The sequence below is a fragment of the Microtus oregoni genome, unplaced genomic scaffold (assembly GCF_018167655.1).
Source record: "Microtus oregoni isolate MIOR12 unplaced genomic scaffold, Mior012 000007F_ref0000211, whole genome shotgun sequence".
Taxonomy (NCBI): Eukaryota; Metazoa; Chordata; class Mammalia; order Rodentia; family Cricetidae; genus Microtus; species Microtus oregoni.
In genome coordinates, this window is record NW_024543066.1 from 22,441,357 (window position 1) to 22,458,474 (window position 17,118).

Here is a 17,118-nt window from a genome sequence, read left to right on the forward strand (position 1 = left end):
CCCTTTCATTTGGGATATTCTCTTTGTTGCCTCCCCAAGTGCTTTCCTTCCTATGCCCCCCTCCATTGACAGGGTTTTCCTATACAGCCTAGGATAGCCTCACATTCATGATCTTACTGACTCAGCCTCCTGTGTGCTTCAATTACATGTGCTAGCATGTGTAGCTCAGCCAGAGTAATGGAAGAAAGGAAAGCAAATGGAGACCAGCCAGTTTGTATATAGCAAGATCTTGTCTCAAATCAGAGCTAGGCATGGCGGCACATGCATTTAATCCGAGCATTCAGGAGGCAGAGGTAGGTGGAACTCTGAGGAGTTCGAGGCCAGCCTGGTTTAGGGAGCAAGTTCTAGGATAGTTAGAGGTACATAATTTGTTCTGAGAAACTCTGTCTCAAAACAAAATCAAAAACCGTAGGTATGGCGATGCACACCTGCACTCCTAGCATTCAGGAGGTGGAGGCGAGGGGATCCCCACCAATTTGATACTCCATAGTGAGACCCCCCCCCTCAAGCACAAGCAGAACAACCTCCAGTTTAATGTTGAGCTTTGCTTGCTTGATTCTCGGGCCTTGGAGCACAGAACTGCACAAGCTAGTTTTCAGTATATGTGCAAGCCACAAAAGGGTTCCACAACAAGGAAACCCTCAGTCAGCTGGACACTGTCCTCAGGAGATAGACACTTTCCGCCAGACCATCAATATACACAAAGTAGCCAAACAGCCCTCATCCCCCAGAGGGCCAAAGGGCAATTTGCTCTTCCCAGCTGCTCCCTTCCAGAACTGACATCTGATTTATTTGCCCTGCTTCTGCCAGCAGCTACCCCTCCACAACTCCTGTGGCAACTGCCGTGATTATAATAGTTTGTAAGTTAGAGTTCTGCTTGCATTTCACTTCCAAACAGTTCGGAATATTCAGTTGCCCTTGTCCTGTCACAAGTGACAGCCAGTCACTTCTGTCTCTACAACATACAGTAAATGCATTCAGAAGTAAAACACCCGAGTGATATGCTCACCAAGACTTATATGCATTTCATTTTTTATTACCAATCAAAAATAAATTCCATATATTGTTTAGCAAATATTATCATTGTTTTGTGACAAAAGACACAAGAGTCATAACAACAAAACTCCCCGAGAGTCAAACTCATAACAATGTCAAAATAAATCACAAAAATATACAAATTAAAATCTTAATGCAAAATAAATAGGAGTCATTTGCTACGGCGACTGTGACTTGCCTCCCCATTTGAATGTCACCTGCGAAGTCTTCCTTACCTGGGAAGACATACAGACCAGGCCAGTTCCAGGGTATGGCTCAGCCCAGGAACCAGAGTTTGGAAGAGGAAGTGAAAAATTGCACTGGGAGGAGGAAGCCATCAGACCAGTAATATTTGGAAATAATTATGACCCTCTGCAAGAAGTGATTCTAAATGAGGGAGGGGAGGGCTGGAAGGAGAGGCCTGTCTGTTGGTAGTAACTGTGTGTGCAGAGAGGTAGCTGTGGAAGTGTGTGTACCTGCTACTTTTGCCTCACACCCACCACGCGCTTTGGCTCTACCTGACACTTAGGTCTCTCAGGAACACAGCTGGGACACGGGAGCATGCTGCACCTACAGAAAACTAAGGGTTTCTTAAGGACGCGGAGGTCTGGTGTCTTTTCCCTTAGAGTTGAAAACCACCTTCTTTTCCAGGCTTCTAGGAGTAAATTCTATGAGTGGAGGAGACCTCAGACTGGCCAGGGGTACAAGACACCCTGGTCCTAGGAGTGAGGATTCTCTGGGTACACAGCAGCGTTTGGGGTGACAGAACTCCACTAGCTGAGACAAAGAGTGACTAAATGTCACCAAAGGCCACGTTCTAACTTGCCTGGATCTTACACCCCAGCTCCTATTCCTCCTAACAAAAGGGAAGATGTGGCCCATGGTCCTCAAGTCTCCTTACAATAGGGTTGTGGAACTGTGCCCCATGGCCTGATTCCACTCGGGGTTCCCAGGGTGGCACTGGGGTAGGATTCCCCATGGCGTGCAATGCTCAGCAGTACCCACAGCGTCAGCCCAAGCTCAGCTTTGCCCTCTCACCAAGGTAATCCTCAGGCAAAGGTAACCATTAGGTGAAACCCTAACGGCAGAGGGTCCTTAAGTGGGCAAGTGAGGTCAGATGACCCTCAGCTAGCTACAGGCAACGGTGTGATGCCCCAGCTGGGGTGACTTCCAGCGTGTCCTGTCCCCAGTCCCTAGAGGGATGAGTATAGAGAGAGGAACGGGGAGCTGGGGAAGAAGTCTTCCTGGGGGAGCTGCTGAACCCTGACTCTTCTTGCAGCTGTGGGTGGGTATAGCAGTGACTGCTAACTTAGATACCTACAGTAAGATTCAGCCCTGGAACCAAAAGGAGTAGCTGATAAGTCACTTCTAATGTAGGTGCCGTCCCCTCTGAGAGGAGACCTTTGGTAAAACGGAGGGCATGGTCAAGAAGCAGATAAGCAACCGTAGAGCCAAAGACCATGCCTCACTCTTGGAGCCAGACCCTTACAAGAGAAAATTGTCCAAAGGGGAAGAGGCGAGCCAGGGGGTGGTTCTCGGCGGAGTCCCCACTCACCAGGAAAGCCTGTGGACAGAGTTTTAGGAGCTCACTGGATCCGGTAATTGATAAGAGTTGATGTCTTCCTCTCTGCTGCCGGGGTCATCGTGTCCCTGGTCGGTTACCCAGCACCTTTCAGCCTCAGTGACTTCAGTACATGTGTCCTGGCAGTTGATGTCAGTATAATTTGGATCCCTGCTTCCTAGGTAGAACTATCTTCCTCCCAGGAGTCCCCTCCTGTGGGCTCCAGACCCCCACTGCTGCAAAAGAGTGGTTCCTAGAGCGACAGACACAGGCTACAAGGTCTTGGCCAGTAACAGGTTATGGCTGTTATTTCCTGGGGTGAAGAACCCTTTTCCCCTTTTAAAGTTTGTATGGTTTCTTGAAAAAAAAAATTTTCTTTTTTTTTTCTTTTTTCTTTTTTTTTTATACATAAAGTTCCTTAACCCTGTCTTCCCTTCCCAAAATGACATTTAAAAAGAGGAGCAATGAGCCTAGCTTAAAAATTCTCTCAGTGTAAAAAAAAAAAAAAGACAAAACAGCCTTTGCTCACTAGCTGGGCTGGGCAGGCATCATGTCAGAGCTGTTAAGAGGTCCCCATCTGCAGCCAGATCCCCTGGGAGGGATGTCTAGTTGCTTAGTCAGGCAGGATATCTACCTGCACCCCTTCTAGCCTAACAGGCTCCCTGACGTCATGTGGGCCCACTGGGGAGACCCCTGCAGGGTGGGCAGGAGTCTCCGGGCCCTCCTGTCAGATGGCGCCCTCCTGGGAGGCTCTGTGCAGCAAGGAGTTGCGTTCATTGAGAAGAGTTGTGGTCTCATCCACCACAGGAAGCTCAGACTTCTCAGTAAAGTTCTCTGAGCAGGTGGCACAGCTATCCAAGGTGGGTTGAGGGCTGTTGTCCATGCGGGAGGCCAGAAGCCCATTCTGGTACTGCTGCCTTGTGATCTGTGGAGGGAGGAGGAGAGAGAGAGAGAGAGAAAGAGAGAGAGAAGGGTGAGTGTGAGAAGCAGGGCTGAGGTGTAGAGATCCAGCTAGACTGGGTCAGGAGACATGTGGCCAGGTGGGTCCTTCTCAAAGAGCTGGAAGAAGTGTTCTAGGGGTCAGCAGGAGGGATCAGTAGGGAAACACACCTGCAACACAGGCTTGGAGACCTGAGTTCAATCCCCAGAACCCACGTAAAAGTGAAGAAAGAGAACTAACCTTGTTCTTTGTCCTTTGATCTACACACACACTCATACACACAAATGCACTCACGCATACACGCATGTCTCACCATCATCATCATCAATTGTCCTAGGCGTGGCATGATGGTACAGTATTTGTAATCTCCTCACTCAGGAGGCTGCAGCAGGAGGCTTTCAGAGCTTGAGGCCAGCCTGGACTAGACAGTCAGACCATGTCTTTAGGAAACAAAAACACAAGAAGGCCTAGGCCTGGAGCCCAGTGGTACACTGTTGGCCTGGCATGGATGAGGACCTGGCTAGATCTCCAGCACGACTAGAGAAACACAATAAGTGACATCTAATTTTTTTTAAAGACCCCGCCCCCCAAAAAAGTGTTCCGGTCTGGACTGCCCATGCTGGCTCCAGAACAGAGCTATCTAAATGCATAGGACAGGACCGCAGAAATGGAAAACTGTGGGTAGCACTTACCTTAATGTACTGCAGGTCTGTGAGCGCCCGGACACTGAAGTCAGACACATACTGGCCCAGAATGCAGCTCCCAAACTGGTTGCTGCCTGCCAGAGATGAGGCGGATGTCATGTCTATGTTGCGGTCCGGGTAACTGAGGGAGGCTGAGCGACTGAGTGGAGTTGGGTGGGCTGGGGACCGGTCTGTGGGGACAGCACATAATCAACACAGGTCTGTCCTAGGGCTCACTGCAGCTCATGGCCTGACCTCAGTCATGGATGTTTGGGCCATGTCTCCACCAGGAACAGGTCACAGTTCTTCAGGGCAAACAGAAGTACACACATAGAAAATCTAACTGCACGGGGTCAGTGAGCCATTAGTGTGCTTAAAAGTGTCACATGGTAAGTATTAAGAATGTCACCCAAGCAAACCAACCAGAAAATAAAAACCAAGACATTTATGGCTACAAAACCCCTCATTAGTGAATATAACACAATGATTTCCCTCATCTGACAGACAAACCACTATCCTGTTCTAACACCAACTTATGTCAAGTGACCTACACTTAAAAACAATTGGGAGAGGGTCTGGAGACACGGCTCAGTGGAGTGCTAGCTGCATAACCATGGGGATTTTTGGTGTTGGGATCCCAGCACTCATATGTCAGCCTGGTTTCCAGTCAATAACAGTAACTCAATAGACAAGGGATCTGATATGTTCTGGCTTCCACATAGGTGTGGACTCACCCACACATGCATAGATATTCATGCAGACAGGAGTAAATAAAATGCAAAGTATTTTAAAAACTGTTTTGAGCAAGGTCTCATCACACAGCATAAGTTGGCCTCCAATTCAGTTCTCCTACCTGCCTCCCAAGTGTTGGGGTTATAAAGCACACAGGACCATAACTGCTTTAAACTGTGTATTCTAAGACAAAAATACATGTAGTAAAAGGAAGAATGCACAGGCTGAGCCAAGTGGCACACGCCTGCAATCCCAGAACTCAGGAGGCCACGGTGAGAAAGATCATGAATTTTACTCACCTCGGCCACTAGTAAAACCTTATCTCCAGAAAAAGGAAAGACACGTATAGTTTGCTTTCTCATGAATTCTACCCTGGCAACGTGAAACCTGTCATACCCTACAATGCTCAGAAGAGGGTCAGAGGTGTGCTCTGTGTGTAACTGTAACCCTGGTAGAGGAATGGGGTAACAGGCCCTTGTTCCAGAAAGACAGAGGCTCCAAAAGCAGCACAGACCTCCCTCCCCAGGTAAGGGTAGTTAACCCAAGTCCAGAGGGGAAGAGAAGAAACTAATCAACCATCCCTGGCTCTTAGTTATGAGAACACAGAGAAGTGAACTCTTCCTGAAGAGCAAGGAAGATCTTTGAGCAGATGGAGTAGGCTGAGCAGATTTGCTTTGTAGAGCTATTAAGTTACTAGCCACTAGGCTAGCTAGCTACAACACAGTGGAGACAGAAAGAAGGCTGGGCCCAGTGACTCACTGGACCGTCACAGCCTTTAGCCGAGTGCCTACACGCAGGTGGCTGTGATTGCCACTTAGAAAAATCTAGGAACATACAGTCTGATGACAATGACTGGGTAGTGGTCCCAATACTAAAACCAGAAAAGAGTGGGCACTGGAAGACCACATACAAGGTGCTAACGTGAATGAAAACTCCACTTACGTTCTAGAAGAAAGAAAGGGAGCGAGGGGGAGAGGAAGAGAAAGACAAAATACTGGCGTTACTACTTAACATTTTTACACTAAATGCCAGCAAGATGGCTCAACAGGATAAGGCACTTGCTGCCACGCCTAACGACCTGAGTTCAGTCCCCTGGACCTACACAGTGGAAGGCGAGAACTGAGACCCACAAGATGTTCTATGACTTCTCATGTGCACAAGCGCACACTTGCTTGTACACACACACACATACACACACACAAATAAGCTGTAATAAAATTTAAAACTATCCATCTTAATTATTTGAATGATAAGACGCTCTTTAGTCAATGTTTACTAACACAACAGGTGCTGACTCTGTTTGTTTTACTGCAGTACTGGGGATCGAACCCAGGGCCTGGACCACACTAGTTAAAACTGTCTCACGGAGCAGTCCCAGGAACTGAATTCAAAGTTCCCAGTACTACCTGGTATGCATAACCAGCCTGGGCTACACAGTAAGTTCCAAGCCATTCTAGGTGACAGAGTAAGATCCAATGTTTAAAAAAAGGGAAAAAACAAAAAAAAAGATTATGAGCACTGTAAGGTGGCACGCGGGTGCTAGGAACTGGGCTCAGGACTCTACGAGAGTGGCTCACACTCCTAGCCACTGAGCCTTCTCTCTAGCCCCTATTTTCAATTCTTTAAAACAATTTTTAAAATTCTTTATATATTCTATCTGTGCGCGTTCTATCTGCATATACATCCAAATGCCATAAGAGGGCATTGGATCCCATTATAAATGGTTGTGAGCTACCATGTAGTTGCTGGGAATTGAACTCTGGACCTCTGGAAGAGGATCCAATGCTCTCAAACACTGAACCATCTTTCCAGACCCACTATTTTTTTCTTTTAATCTGTGTCTGTGTGTGTGCAGGAAAGAATTTGCGTGTGTGTGGGGGGAATCAATGGCAGTCGGAGGACGACTTTCAGGAGTCGGTTGCCTCATCCCACCAGGGATTCTGGAGACTGAACTAAGGTTACCAGGCTGTGAGGCAAGACCTTCTACCTTCTAAGCCTTCCTGCCTGCCCTGATGAGGGGATTTATGGAAAAGCATCCATTTTAGATACGAACACCACCTGGTCATCCATGAAATAAGAAGAGGGGGGGCGACTAAAGCCAGTGACAACTAAGTCATCATCTTTTTTTTTTTGTTTTGTTTTTGGTTTTTCAAGACAGGGTTTCCCTGTAGCTTTGGGGCCTGTTCTCTAACTAGCTCTTGTAGAACAGGCTGGCCTTAAACTCACAGAGATCCGCCTGCCTCTGCCTCCCTGGGATTAAAGGTGTGCACCACCACTGTCTGGCTCTAAATAACCATTTTATTTATTATTTTTAAACCAGGGGGTCAGAATAGCATGTACTGTGAAACATTACGAGAAATTTCACACACAAAAAAAAGTAAAAATTGAGGGGCTGGTGGAGTACTTACTTGTCTAGCATATGTAAAGCTTTGAGTTCCATCCCATAAACACACACACACACACACAGACATGGGGTGTGGGGGGGAACGACATTAAACTAATTATAAGTCTGGTATGGTGGCCCTTTAATCCCCGCACTTGGGAGGCAGAGACAGGTGTATCTCTGTGAGTTCAAGGCCAGCCTGGTCTACAGAATGAGTTCCAGGACAGCCAGAGCTACACAGAGAAACCCTGTGTCTAAAACAACAACAACAACAACAAAAACTAATTATAAAAACAAAAAACCAGAACTAACTGACTGGGTTGTCAAGTTTTAGAGCTGTCAGGACCTGGGTTGGTCCTGACCTGAGCAGGCTCACCAGCTAGGCCAGAATCAGGGCTGACTGGGTCCTTCCCACACACGTGCATCTTCAAACTAAACATCTCTAACTGCTCCCATGATTCCTAGGAGAGGCCAAGTCCAGAAGTGGCACCTGGCATTTGTTTTTTTCCTAAGTACTTGCTGGTAGGAATGTCACACATTAGTTGTTACAGAGAAAATAGAAATAATGAAAGTTGGGCTCAGCATATTCTACATCAGTTATCTCACTTACTGCTCCCGTCCCAAGCTTTTGAAGTGGGTACAGTGTTAGTTCCATTTTTCAAGTGAGAAAAAACAAGACGGGGTGGAGTTTGGCTAAGAACAACAGGCGGAGATGCCTCATGCTGCCGTCCTGCAGCCTTACTCAGTAGGCTGTGAAGAAGGATGAGAAGGTCTAAGAAAGCTAGTGGAATGACATGCCATCTGCAGAGGCTTGTGAGCGAGTGGGAGCAGGGTGCTGGCCAGCTGGCCTTTCTTTCCTCCAGGCCACAGCAGACACAGGCTGAGCGTGTGCACTTGACTTGGTAAGACAATCCTCCACTCCCAAACCTAATGGGTTTTGTAATGAGCATTGTATGTGTCTGTCTGTTGATGATGCTTTCTCAAGGACCGAAAGACCCTTGGAAAGGCCCTTCCAAGACTGTGGCAAACCCATCCAGAAACTGAGTTCTAGGTCACGCAGAGACAACACCCATTAAGAATCAGGCTGGACCCTAAGTGTGCCTAGGAGGGAGTTCCCAGGTTCCTACCGGAGCTATTAGTGCAGCTGCAGTACAAAGCTCTAGCAACAGGTGGCACTGTGCACTTCTCCAGCATGCCAGGTTACCTGAGAGCCAGGTGAGCAGGGAGTTCAGCTTGCTGGGTGAACACCCAGCCTGCACAGGAGGCGCTGGAGCAACAGAGGAGGAAGTCAGTGACCAGGGGAGGGTCACAAGCCACAGGAACAGGATGGAGAGGCAGGTTCGATGGGCCAGGCTACCTCAAGCAGGGTGAAGTGGGAGTGGGGCACAGTCTAAGTGTGTCTCTTAGATGGGAGGGTGCTCAGGATAGATCAAAGAGCCCTATCAGAGTAAGTGTACCCAGAGACATCTCCCCTGCCTTCCAGCCACGCCAAATGTAATGTGATGACCTAGGGTCAAGTGATTGAGCCCAAGACCCAGAGAGTTCTCTACCTCAGCACTGAGAGGAGTCCCTTCTGAACAAGAATTCCCCAAACATTAGGTGGATACAACAGGAGGATGAGGAGTTCCAGGCCTCCATTCCAAATTATCAAAAATTCCCTAAGCAAAAGGCAAGGATGCTCTCTCTGGGTAGGAGCAGGTCAGGCTTCCTTAGGCCTGGTGGGTTCAGGTGAGGTGCAATTGCTCTGTAGCCCAACTTGTCTGCCCTGGATCCTGCCCTGGGAGCCCATAACACCCTGGCTCATCCTAATACAGTGGCTGTGCTGTGTTGATATCCGAGGGTGCCTCAGCGCTATGCAGCAGGAGCACAGGGACAGGACAGTGACAAGCGTGGCACCGGGATTCTTTAAGAGTTACAGCAATGCCCTATTGGCATCGCCTGCTCTAGGCACCAAAGATAGCTTTTATTCTTTCCCTGAGGTAAGCTGGCACACCCCTCCCTGCCAAGGTCAGAGTGTCCACACAGGGGAACGTCCAGGAGGATGAGACTTGCCAGGGGACGCCTGGGCCACCCAGGACCTATCTCCCAATGATCGCCCCTACTATCAGAACCAAACCTGAACAAAATGCAGTAGCTGAGTGATGGAGGAAGGTCATTGGCCAATAAAGAAACTGCTTGGCCCTGTGGGTGGAGTAAACAGAACAAAATGCTGGGAGGAAGAGGAAGTGAGGTCAGAGTCTCGACATCTCTCCTCTCGGGAGCAGATGCCTGAGAGAGACGCCATGCCCCGCTCCCGGGATGAGCCATGCCCCGCTCCCGGGCAGACACACGGCATGAAGCTCCAACCCAGGATGGACTAGGTTAGAATCTTCCCGGTAAGACCGGTTCTCACAGATTATTAGAGATGGGTTGATCGGGATGTGAGAATTAGCCTGTAAGTGCTAGAGCTAAAGGGCCAAGCAGTGCTTAAAAGAATACAGTGTCTGGGGGGGCTGGAGAGATGGCTCAGAGGTTAAGAGCACTGCCTGCTCTTCCAAAGGTCCTGAGTTCAATTCCCAGCAACCACATGGTGGCTCACAACCATCTGTAATGGGGTCTGGTGCCCTCTTCTGGCCTGCAGGGATACACACAGACAGAATATTGTATACATAATAAATAAATATTTAAAAAAAAAAGAATACAGTGTCTGTGTAATTATTTTGGAGCATAAGCTAGCCGAGCAGGTGGCCGGGGTGCTGGGAATGCAGCCCCGCCGCCGCTCTTATTACTACATATGGCGCCCAACGTGGGGCTCGAACCCACGACCCTGAGATTAAGAGTCTCATGCTCTACCGACTGAGCTAGCCGGGCAGGTGGCCGGGGTGCTGGGAATGCAGCCCCGCCGCCGCTCTTATTACTACAGCTGAGGCCCTGGGAAGCCGAAGTCATCTACAACTTATCCAGGCAAACAGGCTCGGAGCTACCTCCCAACACCAGTACTGTGTGTACCCCAAATCCCTAGTCCCTAACCTTCATGTGCCTCCTATTCTGCCCTGATGATTTAGTCAGTGATGGTATAGGAGTCTCCTACTGGTCCATCTTAATCTCATCAGGCTGTCTGTAGTCAAGGGCAGTTGATCATTTCAATTTCCAAAGCCCATGAACTGCCAGACTCCCTGACCATCCCTGTCTGCAGTCCTTGCAGCAGCCAGTCCCTCCCCTCACTACCTCAGCCTTCCAATGGGAAAGGTCATCCTGTTCCCCTAGGCCTGGCAGCTCTGGCCCTTACCTGCCTCCTTCTGCTACAAGCCATCAAGGCTGCCCTTAATTTACAAGTGTCAGGAGGTCACAGGGACCTGGTCCACAACTCACCCGAGGCTGCCGAGGATAGGGCCATGGTCCCATAGTACGAGAAGGCACCCGTCTCAAACTTCATGTTCTCCTTTCCTGCTTCTACTTCCACCTTCCCCTGGAAGAACATGCAGTTAAGATTACAACACAGCTTAGACAGGTGGTTTGAAGCCTGTGTGGCAATAAGAGAGGAGTTAAACTGGGCAGCTCTACAAAACAGAGAGGTGTGAAGCCTGGCCCCAGAGCCCTGCAGTGTTCAAGGCCTTGACCTGTGGGCACAAGAGTAGCACCTGGAGCACAGGTTCAAGCGTAGGTTGCACACTCTCCAAGGGCCCATCGGAAGCAGGAGATGCAGGCGCTGGAGGGGCGAGTGGCCTGTGCTCTGAGGCTCAGCATCAGAGGCTCACCTGCAGGATGAGGATGAAGTAGTCAGCTGGCTTGTTCCGAGTGTACAGGTAATGATGAACGTAGTACTTGTTGTGTTCATCGAACTTGAGCTCCTGAATGACATCTGGGTATTTGAGCAGTCGGAGCAGGATCTTCTCTGATATCAGAGAGGGACTAAACTGGGGCACCTCTGTGGGAGAGAGAGAGGGGAAACTTCACATGGGGCTGGTACCAGGTAGCCCCGGAGCCGGGTCACTGCTGAATCAACATCTAAGTGGCCATGGCCACTCTGTACTAAGTCCTCCCTGCTTGGGACACTGCTTCAAGCTGCATCTTCCTGGGAAGGGCCAGGCTTGGCCTCTGCTGCTTGAATGGAATCTGTCCACCCACAGGGCTCCAGTACTAACAGCCATGACCTTGGGCAGATGACTGGACTTACCCATCTCAGTTTTCTCATCAGTAAGATGAGGACAAAACTCCCCTGGGTGGTCAAGTGAGATGACCCAACAGTTAGACGCATTCTTCCCTTGAGAATGTTCATTAAGTGTTCCTACAAACAATTACTACTCTCTGCACCAACGACTACTAGCAAGAAAACACAAAGGGAAAGGAATTCTTGTACCTTTAGCAGGTAAGCCAGAAGGAAGCTGGAGTAAGAGTGACAGCATGGGTAGCCAGTGTTTTCCTGAACTGTCACCCAGGCCCGTCTGAATTAGAGGTGATAAGAGAGAAATGCCACTGATTTACAAGTCAGCTCTGCAGGCTCACCTGGGGGCACAAGGTCTTCCCCTGCATAGGCGGAAACTAGTGGGTAAGTTGGTGTTGGGAACAGGCTCCTCAGGGCAGGTGAGCAGGCCAGGAGTGGGCAGAGCACACGGCAGGGCCACAGCCTGAAGGGCCTGGGGCTCCCAGGTATCCCTTGGAAGTCTCAGTGCTTGCTTTGTTAGCTAGATTGTTTCTGGAAGTCTGTGATAGCCAGTCATGGTGAACAAAGAAGGAAGGAGAATACCTGAACCCTTCCAGAGTGAATGTGTCCCAGCTCGCACTGCTCTCTCTCTCCAGGAGGAGTGGCCAGAGGCTCACGGTTACCCCCTTTGTGACTGTACCTCCACCCATGAGGAAGGCACTTCCCATACTCTTACCTGTGGCCAGGAAGCGATGAGCAGCTAGAAGAAGCTGAGGTGAGATTTTCACTTTGAGTTCATTGTCAGCATCCTTGAAGGCAGAGAAGTCTCGTTTGTTCTTCACAGATACCCGTTTCCGGGTTCGATTATCAGCTGTAAAAAGAGAAGTCTGAGGGCTAGAAGCTGACTCTCTAGTGTCCAGGCCCCTCTCCACAGGGAGGACAGAGGAGGACTCCAGGCACTGCGCTCAGCATCGTGTTCCCTCCTCACCACAGGTGAAGGGCACCTGGCTGGCCAGTAGGCCTGGCTCAGTGGGCCGGGGCCCCACACCCCTGAACTGAAGTCTTGCTACCTAAGGACACTAATTTCAGAGCTGCCATGGGATTCTGGGCCCGTGGAGAGGGCTGTACTCACTGTACATGTCCGACTCGTCCAGGATCTCAGATTTGATGATCTCCTCAATGACGTCCTCCAGCGTGACCAAGCCCAGCACCTCGTAGAAGGGGTCGCCCTCCCCTTCATTGTTCACCTTCTGCACGATGGCCAGGTGGGACTTCCCTGTAGGAGAGAACACTAAGTCAGGTATGAAGCTCCCTCAGCACAAGGTCAACACGTTTAGGGCTGAGTCGCTGGGGCAGAGTCCCTGCCGTTTTCTTTCCTTCCCAGGTTTCTGATGATTCTTCTACAAGCAGACACTGCCCTTACGAACACAGTATTTTTAAATGTATTACACTTGGGATCCTTTATTTAAAGAGGATGGAAACCAGGTGTGGTAACTCACATCTGTCATTCTAATACTCAGGAGGCAGAGGCAGGAGGATTGCTACAAGGTTGAGGCCATCCTGAGTTACACAGTCAATCCCAGGCCAGCCTGAACTATATGTAACCCCCTGTCACACACCAAAGAAGAAGAAGGAAAAAAACCTAAGGAGGATAAAAATGACAGGCTCTGCCAGGCACTGCCTGTTAGGGATTCTGAGGCCCCAGGAAAGAGAGGCTATAGTACAAGACCACAGGAAGCCCTTGGTCAGGGGTGTGTCTATGCCAGCTGGACAGGGGGTCTCACACCGCCCAGGGCCTCATGGACCACCACACCCAGTTCTCTAACACAGTTCTGCCTAGCAAACTCCCCTACAGGGAACCAAGGACTGCTGTACTGCCCAAAGCCAAGGCTCTGGGTCTCAAAAGCACTAACGAACTCACTGTATCAGACCAGGCAGCGTCCACAATTGGGAAGGCCTTCCTGGAGTGGTCAAGTCACAGCCTAGGTTCAGGTCCTGAGATGGGGAAGGGGCTTTGGTGCAAAGAAATGAATTGCCCCACCACCAAATGAATTTCACACAAGTGGTCAGCCCTGAATAGCTCCAGCCGTCTTTATTTATACATCAAAAACAAGGGTGTTTATCCATATTAACAAACAAGTTCTTCCCATCCTCCAATGTTAACTCTGGCAAAAATATGTCAAATATGTTTTCTCCCAATGTTTACATCAAAACATCTTTAAACCAAGAAAACACCATTTTGTTAGCTTGGCCAAATATCAAGCCAGGCACATCCTGTCCTTACAAAACTAAAAGGTGTGAAAGGTAAGGAAAAAAAAAAAAACTAAAAGGTAGTTGACATAGGCAAACATTTTCAAGAGCAACAATCTCGTTCAAAACATATTTACAGAAATAGGGGCGATCTGCCTCCGATCCTGTCAGCACTAAGTCAGAACAGCTCCTGAGGTCTGGAGTGACAGCTGCCATCCCCAGACAAGAAACCTGAGAAGCATCAGCTTCCAAAGAATTTTAGGGGAAAATATATCAAGAAAAAAAATGGGGTTTCCAGGAGTGATTACATCTGTCCCATGCAAGATTGACAAAATGACACTAATAGTGCCAAGAGAATCATCAATACTACAAGAGAGAAGAGAGTGTGCAGGCCACACGGCCCCAGCAGTATTCTATGCTGTCCTGAAGTTCACTGGGCCTTGCTGAGTGAGACTGTCCCCATGGGCTTTTGCCTCATCTGGAGATGCCCTGGACAAGCACTCATATACTGGGCCAAAACTAGGCCACATGGCTCCCAACTCCTTCCCCTCAGTCTGAGACAGAGTCGAGAGGCAGGTGCACCAGGACCTTCTGCAGAAGCATTGTGGGTAGAGATGCTTCTCAGGCTTTTTATGAGGTGCCCACCTGGCTCTCATACCCCAGGGAACAAAAAGAGTTAGCCAAGAGGGGCTTGACCCACTCTAAGAATAAAAAGGTGTGCTTATTAGGGCACATATACACACATGCCCACCACCCAGCCACATGCAGGCTTAGAGCCAACTATGAAAGGGCACATATACACACATGCCCACCACCCAGCCACATGCAGGCTTAGAGTCAACTATGAAAGGGCACATATACACACATGCCCACCAGCCAGCCACATGGAGGCTTAGAGCCAACTATGAAAGGGCACATATACACACATGCCCACCAGCCAGCAACATGAAGACTCAGAGCCATCTAAGGTAAAAGCTCTGGAGATTCTGCAGGTTAAGTCTGGGTCTCCCACATGGCTTGCCCCATCCCCCAAACTAATGTACAGGCCTCACATTCAGGCTAGAACTCATTCGAAACACTCTTGGGAGGGGGTGTTTGCCAGGGTTTTCAGGCCACAAACAATGCCTCAGTCCCAAGAGGGACTGACTCCTCAGTCCTAAGGGTCCCTTGGCATCCCCCTAGGGAGACTGGGGAGAACTGAGGTCTCAGGAAGAAAGTGAACTGCCACAGCTCACCCACAGGATGAGGGCACTCTGCTTCTAAGGTTTTTACATGTATGCCAGTTACTGTGCCACCCACAGGTTGTAGGCAGAACCATGTCTGCACCCAATAATAAATTCCCAGAGCCTGTCTAGAGAGGAACCAACAAACGCAAGATATCTGCCAGAGCCAAGACCTTGGTACCCAACTCTAGGACCTCTTTCTCATTCAGGAGTGTCTCTAACAAGCAACATGTCCAGGGCCTTGAGCTACGTGACTAAAGAGGGCTAGGAATTAAAAGGAAGCATGTAGCTTTTAGCAGCTTTCAGACTGGCACCACTTAAACCCTACTGATGATGGCCAGTATGTCTGCATGTGCGGGGCGTAGGAAGAGGCCCTCACATTCAGTGTAGCTGGTGGACAGGTAATAGGGCATAACAGTTAAACAGACTAAGACAAGGCAAGTTGTCTCAAAATGAGGGGTCTGTAACTTGAACTTAACAACACCTCTAAGAATTTATCCTATAGAGACAACTGTCACAGAAGCACAAACACACAAAAGATAGGATGTCCGTTGCAACCTTCTCCTTCACAACCCCAAGCAGAACCCTCCTAAATCAGCAGACACAGTGACCCCAGCTGCTCTTAGAATGTGACAGGGCTGAACGGACAAAATGCAGAACAGAACCCCACACACGCTCTTAACCAGCAGAACAACGTCATCGGTTGCCCAGGAATGAAGAGGCCTAAGAGCTTGAACTGGCCCAAAAACATCTAGAAGTGGTGACAGGATCCTATTTTAACCGTGTATGGAGTTTGGGTGTGCGTGGGGGTCCTCTTGACCCTCTCTCTGGCCATTGCTAGGCTGTTCTATTAGATGAATGTGTTCTAACTAAAGGTCTGAGCGGTAGCTCAGGGGTAGAATGTGTGTCAGGTGTGCTCAAACCCTGGCTTCATCCTCAGCACTGCAAAATAAAACCTAGAAGAAAAATTACAAGGACAAAGGGAAACTGATGGGAGTCTCTAGGATGGGGAAAGAGTCTGTGTCTCTGGTCCAGGCTGTATCATCATCATCATCTTCCGTATTATGTGCATGTGGGGAGGGGATGTGCATGTGTGTGTAGCTCTGCACAGACATGAGAAGGCACCAGATTCCCTGAAGTTGGAGTCATTGGTGTTGTAAGCTGTGTTGTTGGGAATCAAACCAACAACAGTAAGTGCCCTTAACCAGACAGCCATGCCTCTAGCCTGTAACTTTTGACAAGGTTTGGGGAATAAGCATCCTGATTGGACAGGAATTCAATTACCACACCTTTCAGTGAATTCCTCAAAAGAGCCACAGGCTCTGAGCAAATCTTAACACACAGTCATGGTTTTACTGGGGCTACAGGAAAGGCTGGCAGCTTCTCTAAAGGACGGAAATGCCCACTGTAAATAGAACAAGCTGACCCCTCAACAGCCACCTGAGCTGTCTTGACTCGGCCTCTACCTCGAGGCTCCTTTGTGGGATCTAATGTCACACTTAGGCACCTTCTGGTGGCAGCCACACAAGTGACAGGCACATTGTAGGTGTGTAGCCCTGGGGAACCAAACTGAATAGTCAGTCCTGCTCTATGCTAAGAATTCTGGACACTTTCCCTAAAGATGGCTTGCCCACTGGGCCCTACAAAAATGTTCTGGCTAAGAAGCCATTCAGTACCCTCTACTGGGCCAGCTCAGGACCCCCAGGCTATGCGCCTCTTTCTAGTAAGCTTTGTCAAAGGAACAAAGGTTCATCCCGGCAGAACCTTCCTCTCTGGTGAAAGACCCTTCTTTCATGGTCATCAGTGACCTTCAGTGGTGAGGTTTCATTCTTAGAGGCCTCCCTCCCTCCTAAAAACCCTTCTTCCATTGTCCTGCTGTGGCTGATCCCAGGGCTTCTTCCTCTCTCTGTCTCTAGGGTTTTATGTTTGTTTGTTTGGTTTGGTTTGGTTTTGGTTTTTGAGACAGGGTTTCTCTGTGTAGCTTTGGAGCCTTTCCTGGAACTAGCTCTGTAGACCAGGCTGGCCTTGACTCACAGAGATCCACCCGCCTCTGTCTCCCAAGTGCTGGGACTAATGGTGTGCGCCACTACCACCCAGCTCTAGTTTGCTTTTTAATTAAAACGACAACAATAAGAACCAAACTTACATGTGTAGGTGTTAACCTGGATGTATGCATGTACACTACAAG

General features: G+C 49.1%; 1 protein-coding gene across 2 annotated transcripts in view; it reads right to left on the minus strand.

Annotated features, from left to right (window-relative positions):
• Window positions 1-1,015: 1,015 nt before the first annotated feature.
• Cnnm4 (cyclin and CBS domain divalent metal cation transport mediator 4) overlaps window positions 1,016-17,118 on the minus strand; it is a 42,883-nt gene continuing 26,780 nt past the window's right edge. Inside the window, exons 2-8 of one of the 2 annotated variants that reach the window (XM_041655808.1) lie at window positions 12,590-12,733; window positions 12,194-12,328; window positions 11,072-11,241; window positions 10,686-10,782; window positions 8,539-8,601; window positions 4,229-4,410; window positions 1,016-3,521 (exon numbers count right to left, since the gene is read on the minus strand). In XM_041655808.1, the coding sequence (XP_041511742.1) occupies window positions 3,324-3,521; window positions 4,229-4,410; window positions 8,539-8,601; window positions 10,686-10,782; window positions 11,072-11,241; window positions 12,194-12,328; window positions 12,590-12,733 (989 nt within the window). In that variant the 3' untranslated portion in view covers window positions 1,016-3,323. The remainder of the gene's footprint in view (window positions 3,522-4,228; window positions 4,411-8,538; window positions 8,602-10,685; window positions 10,783-11,071; window positions 11,242-12,193; window positions 12,329-12,589; window positions 12,734-17,118) is intronic. The other variant, XM_041655809.1, reaches the window with a different exon arrangement.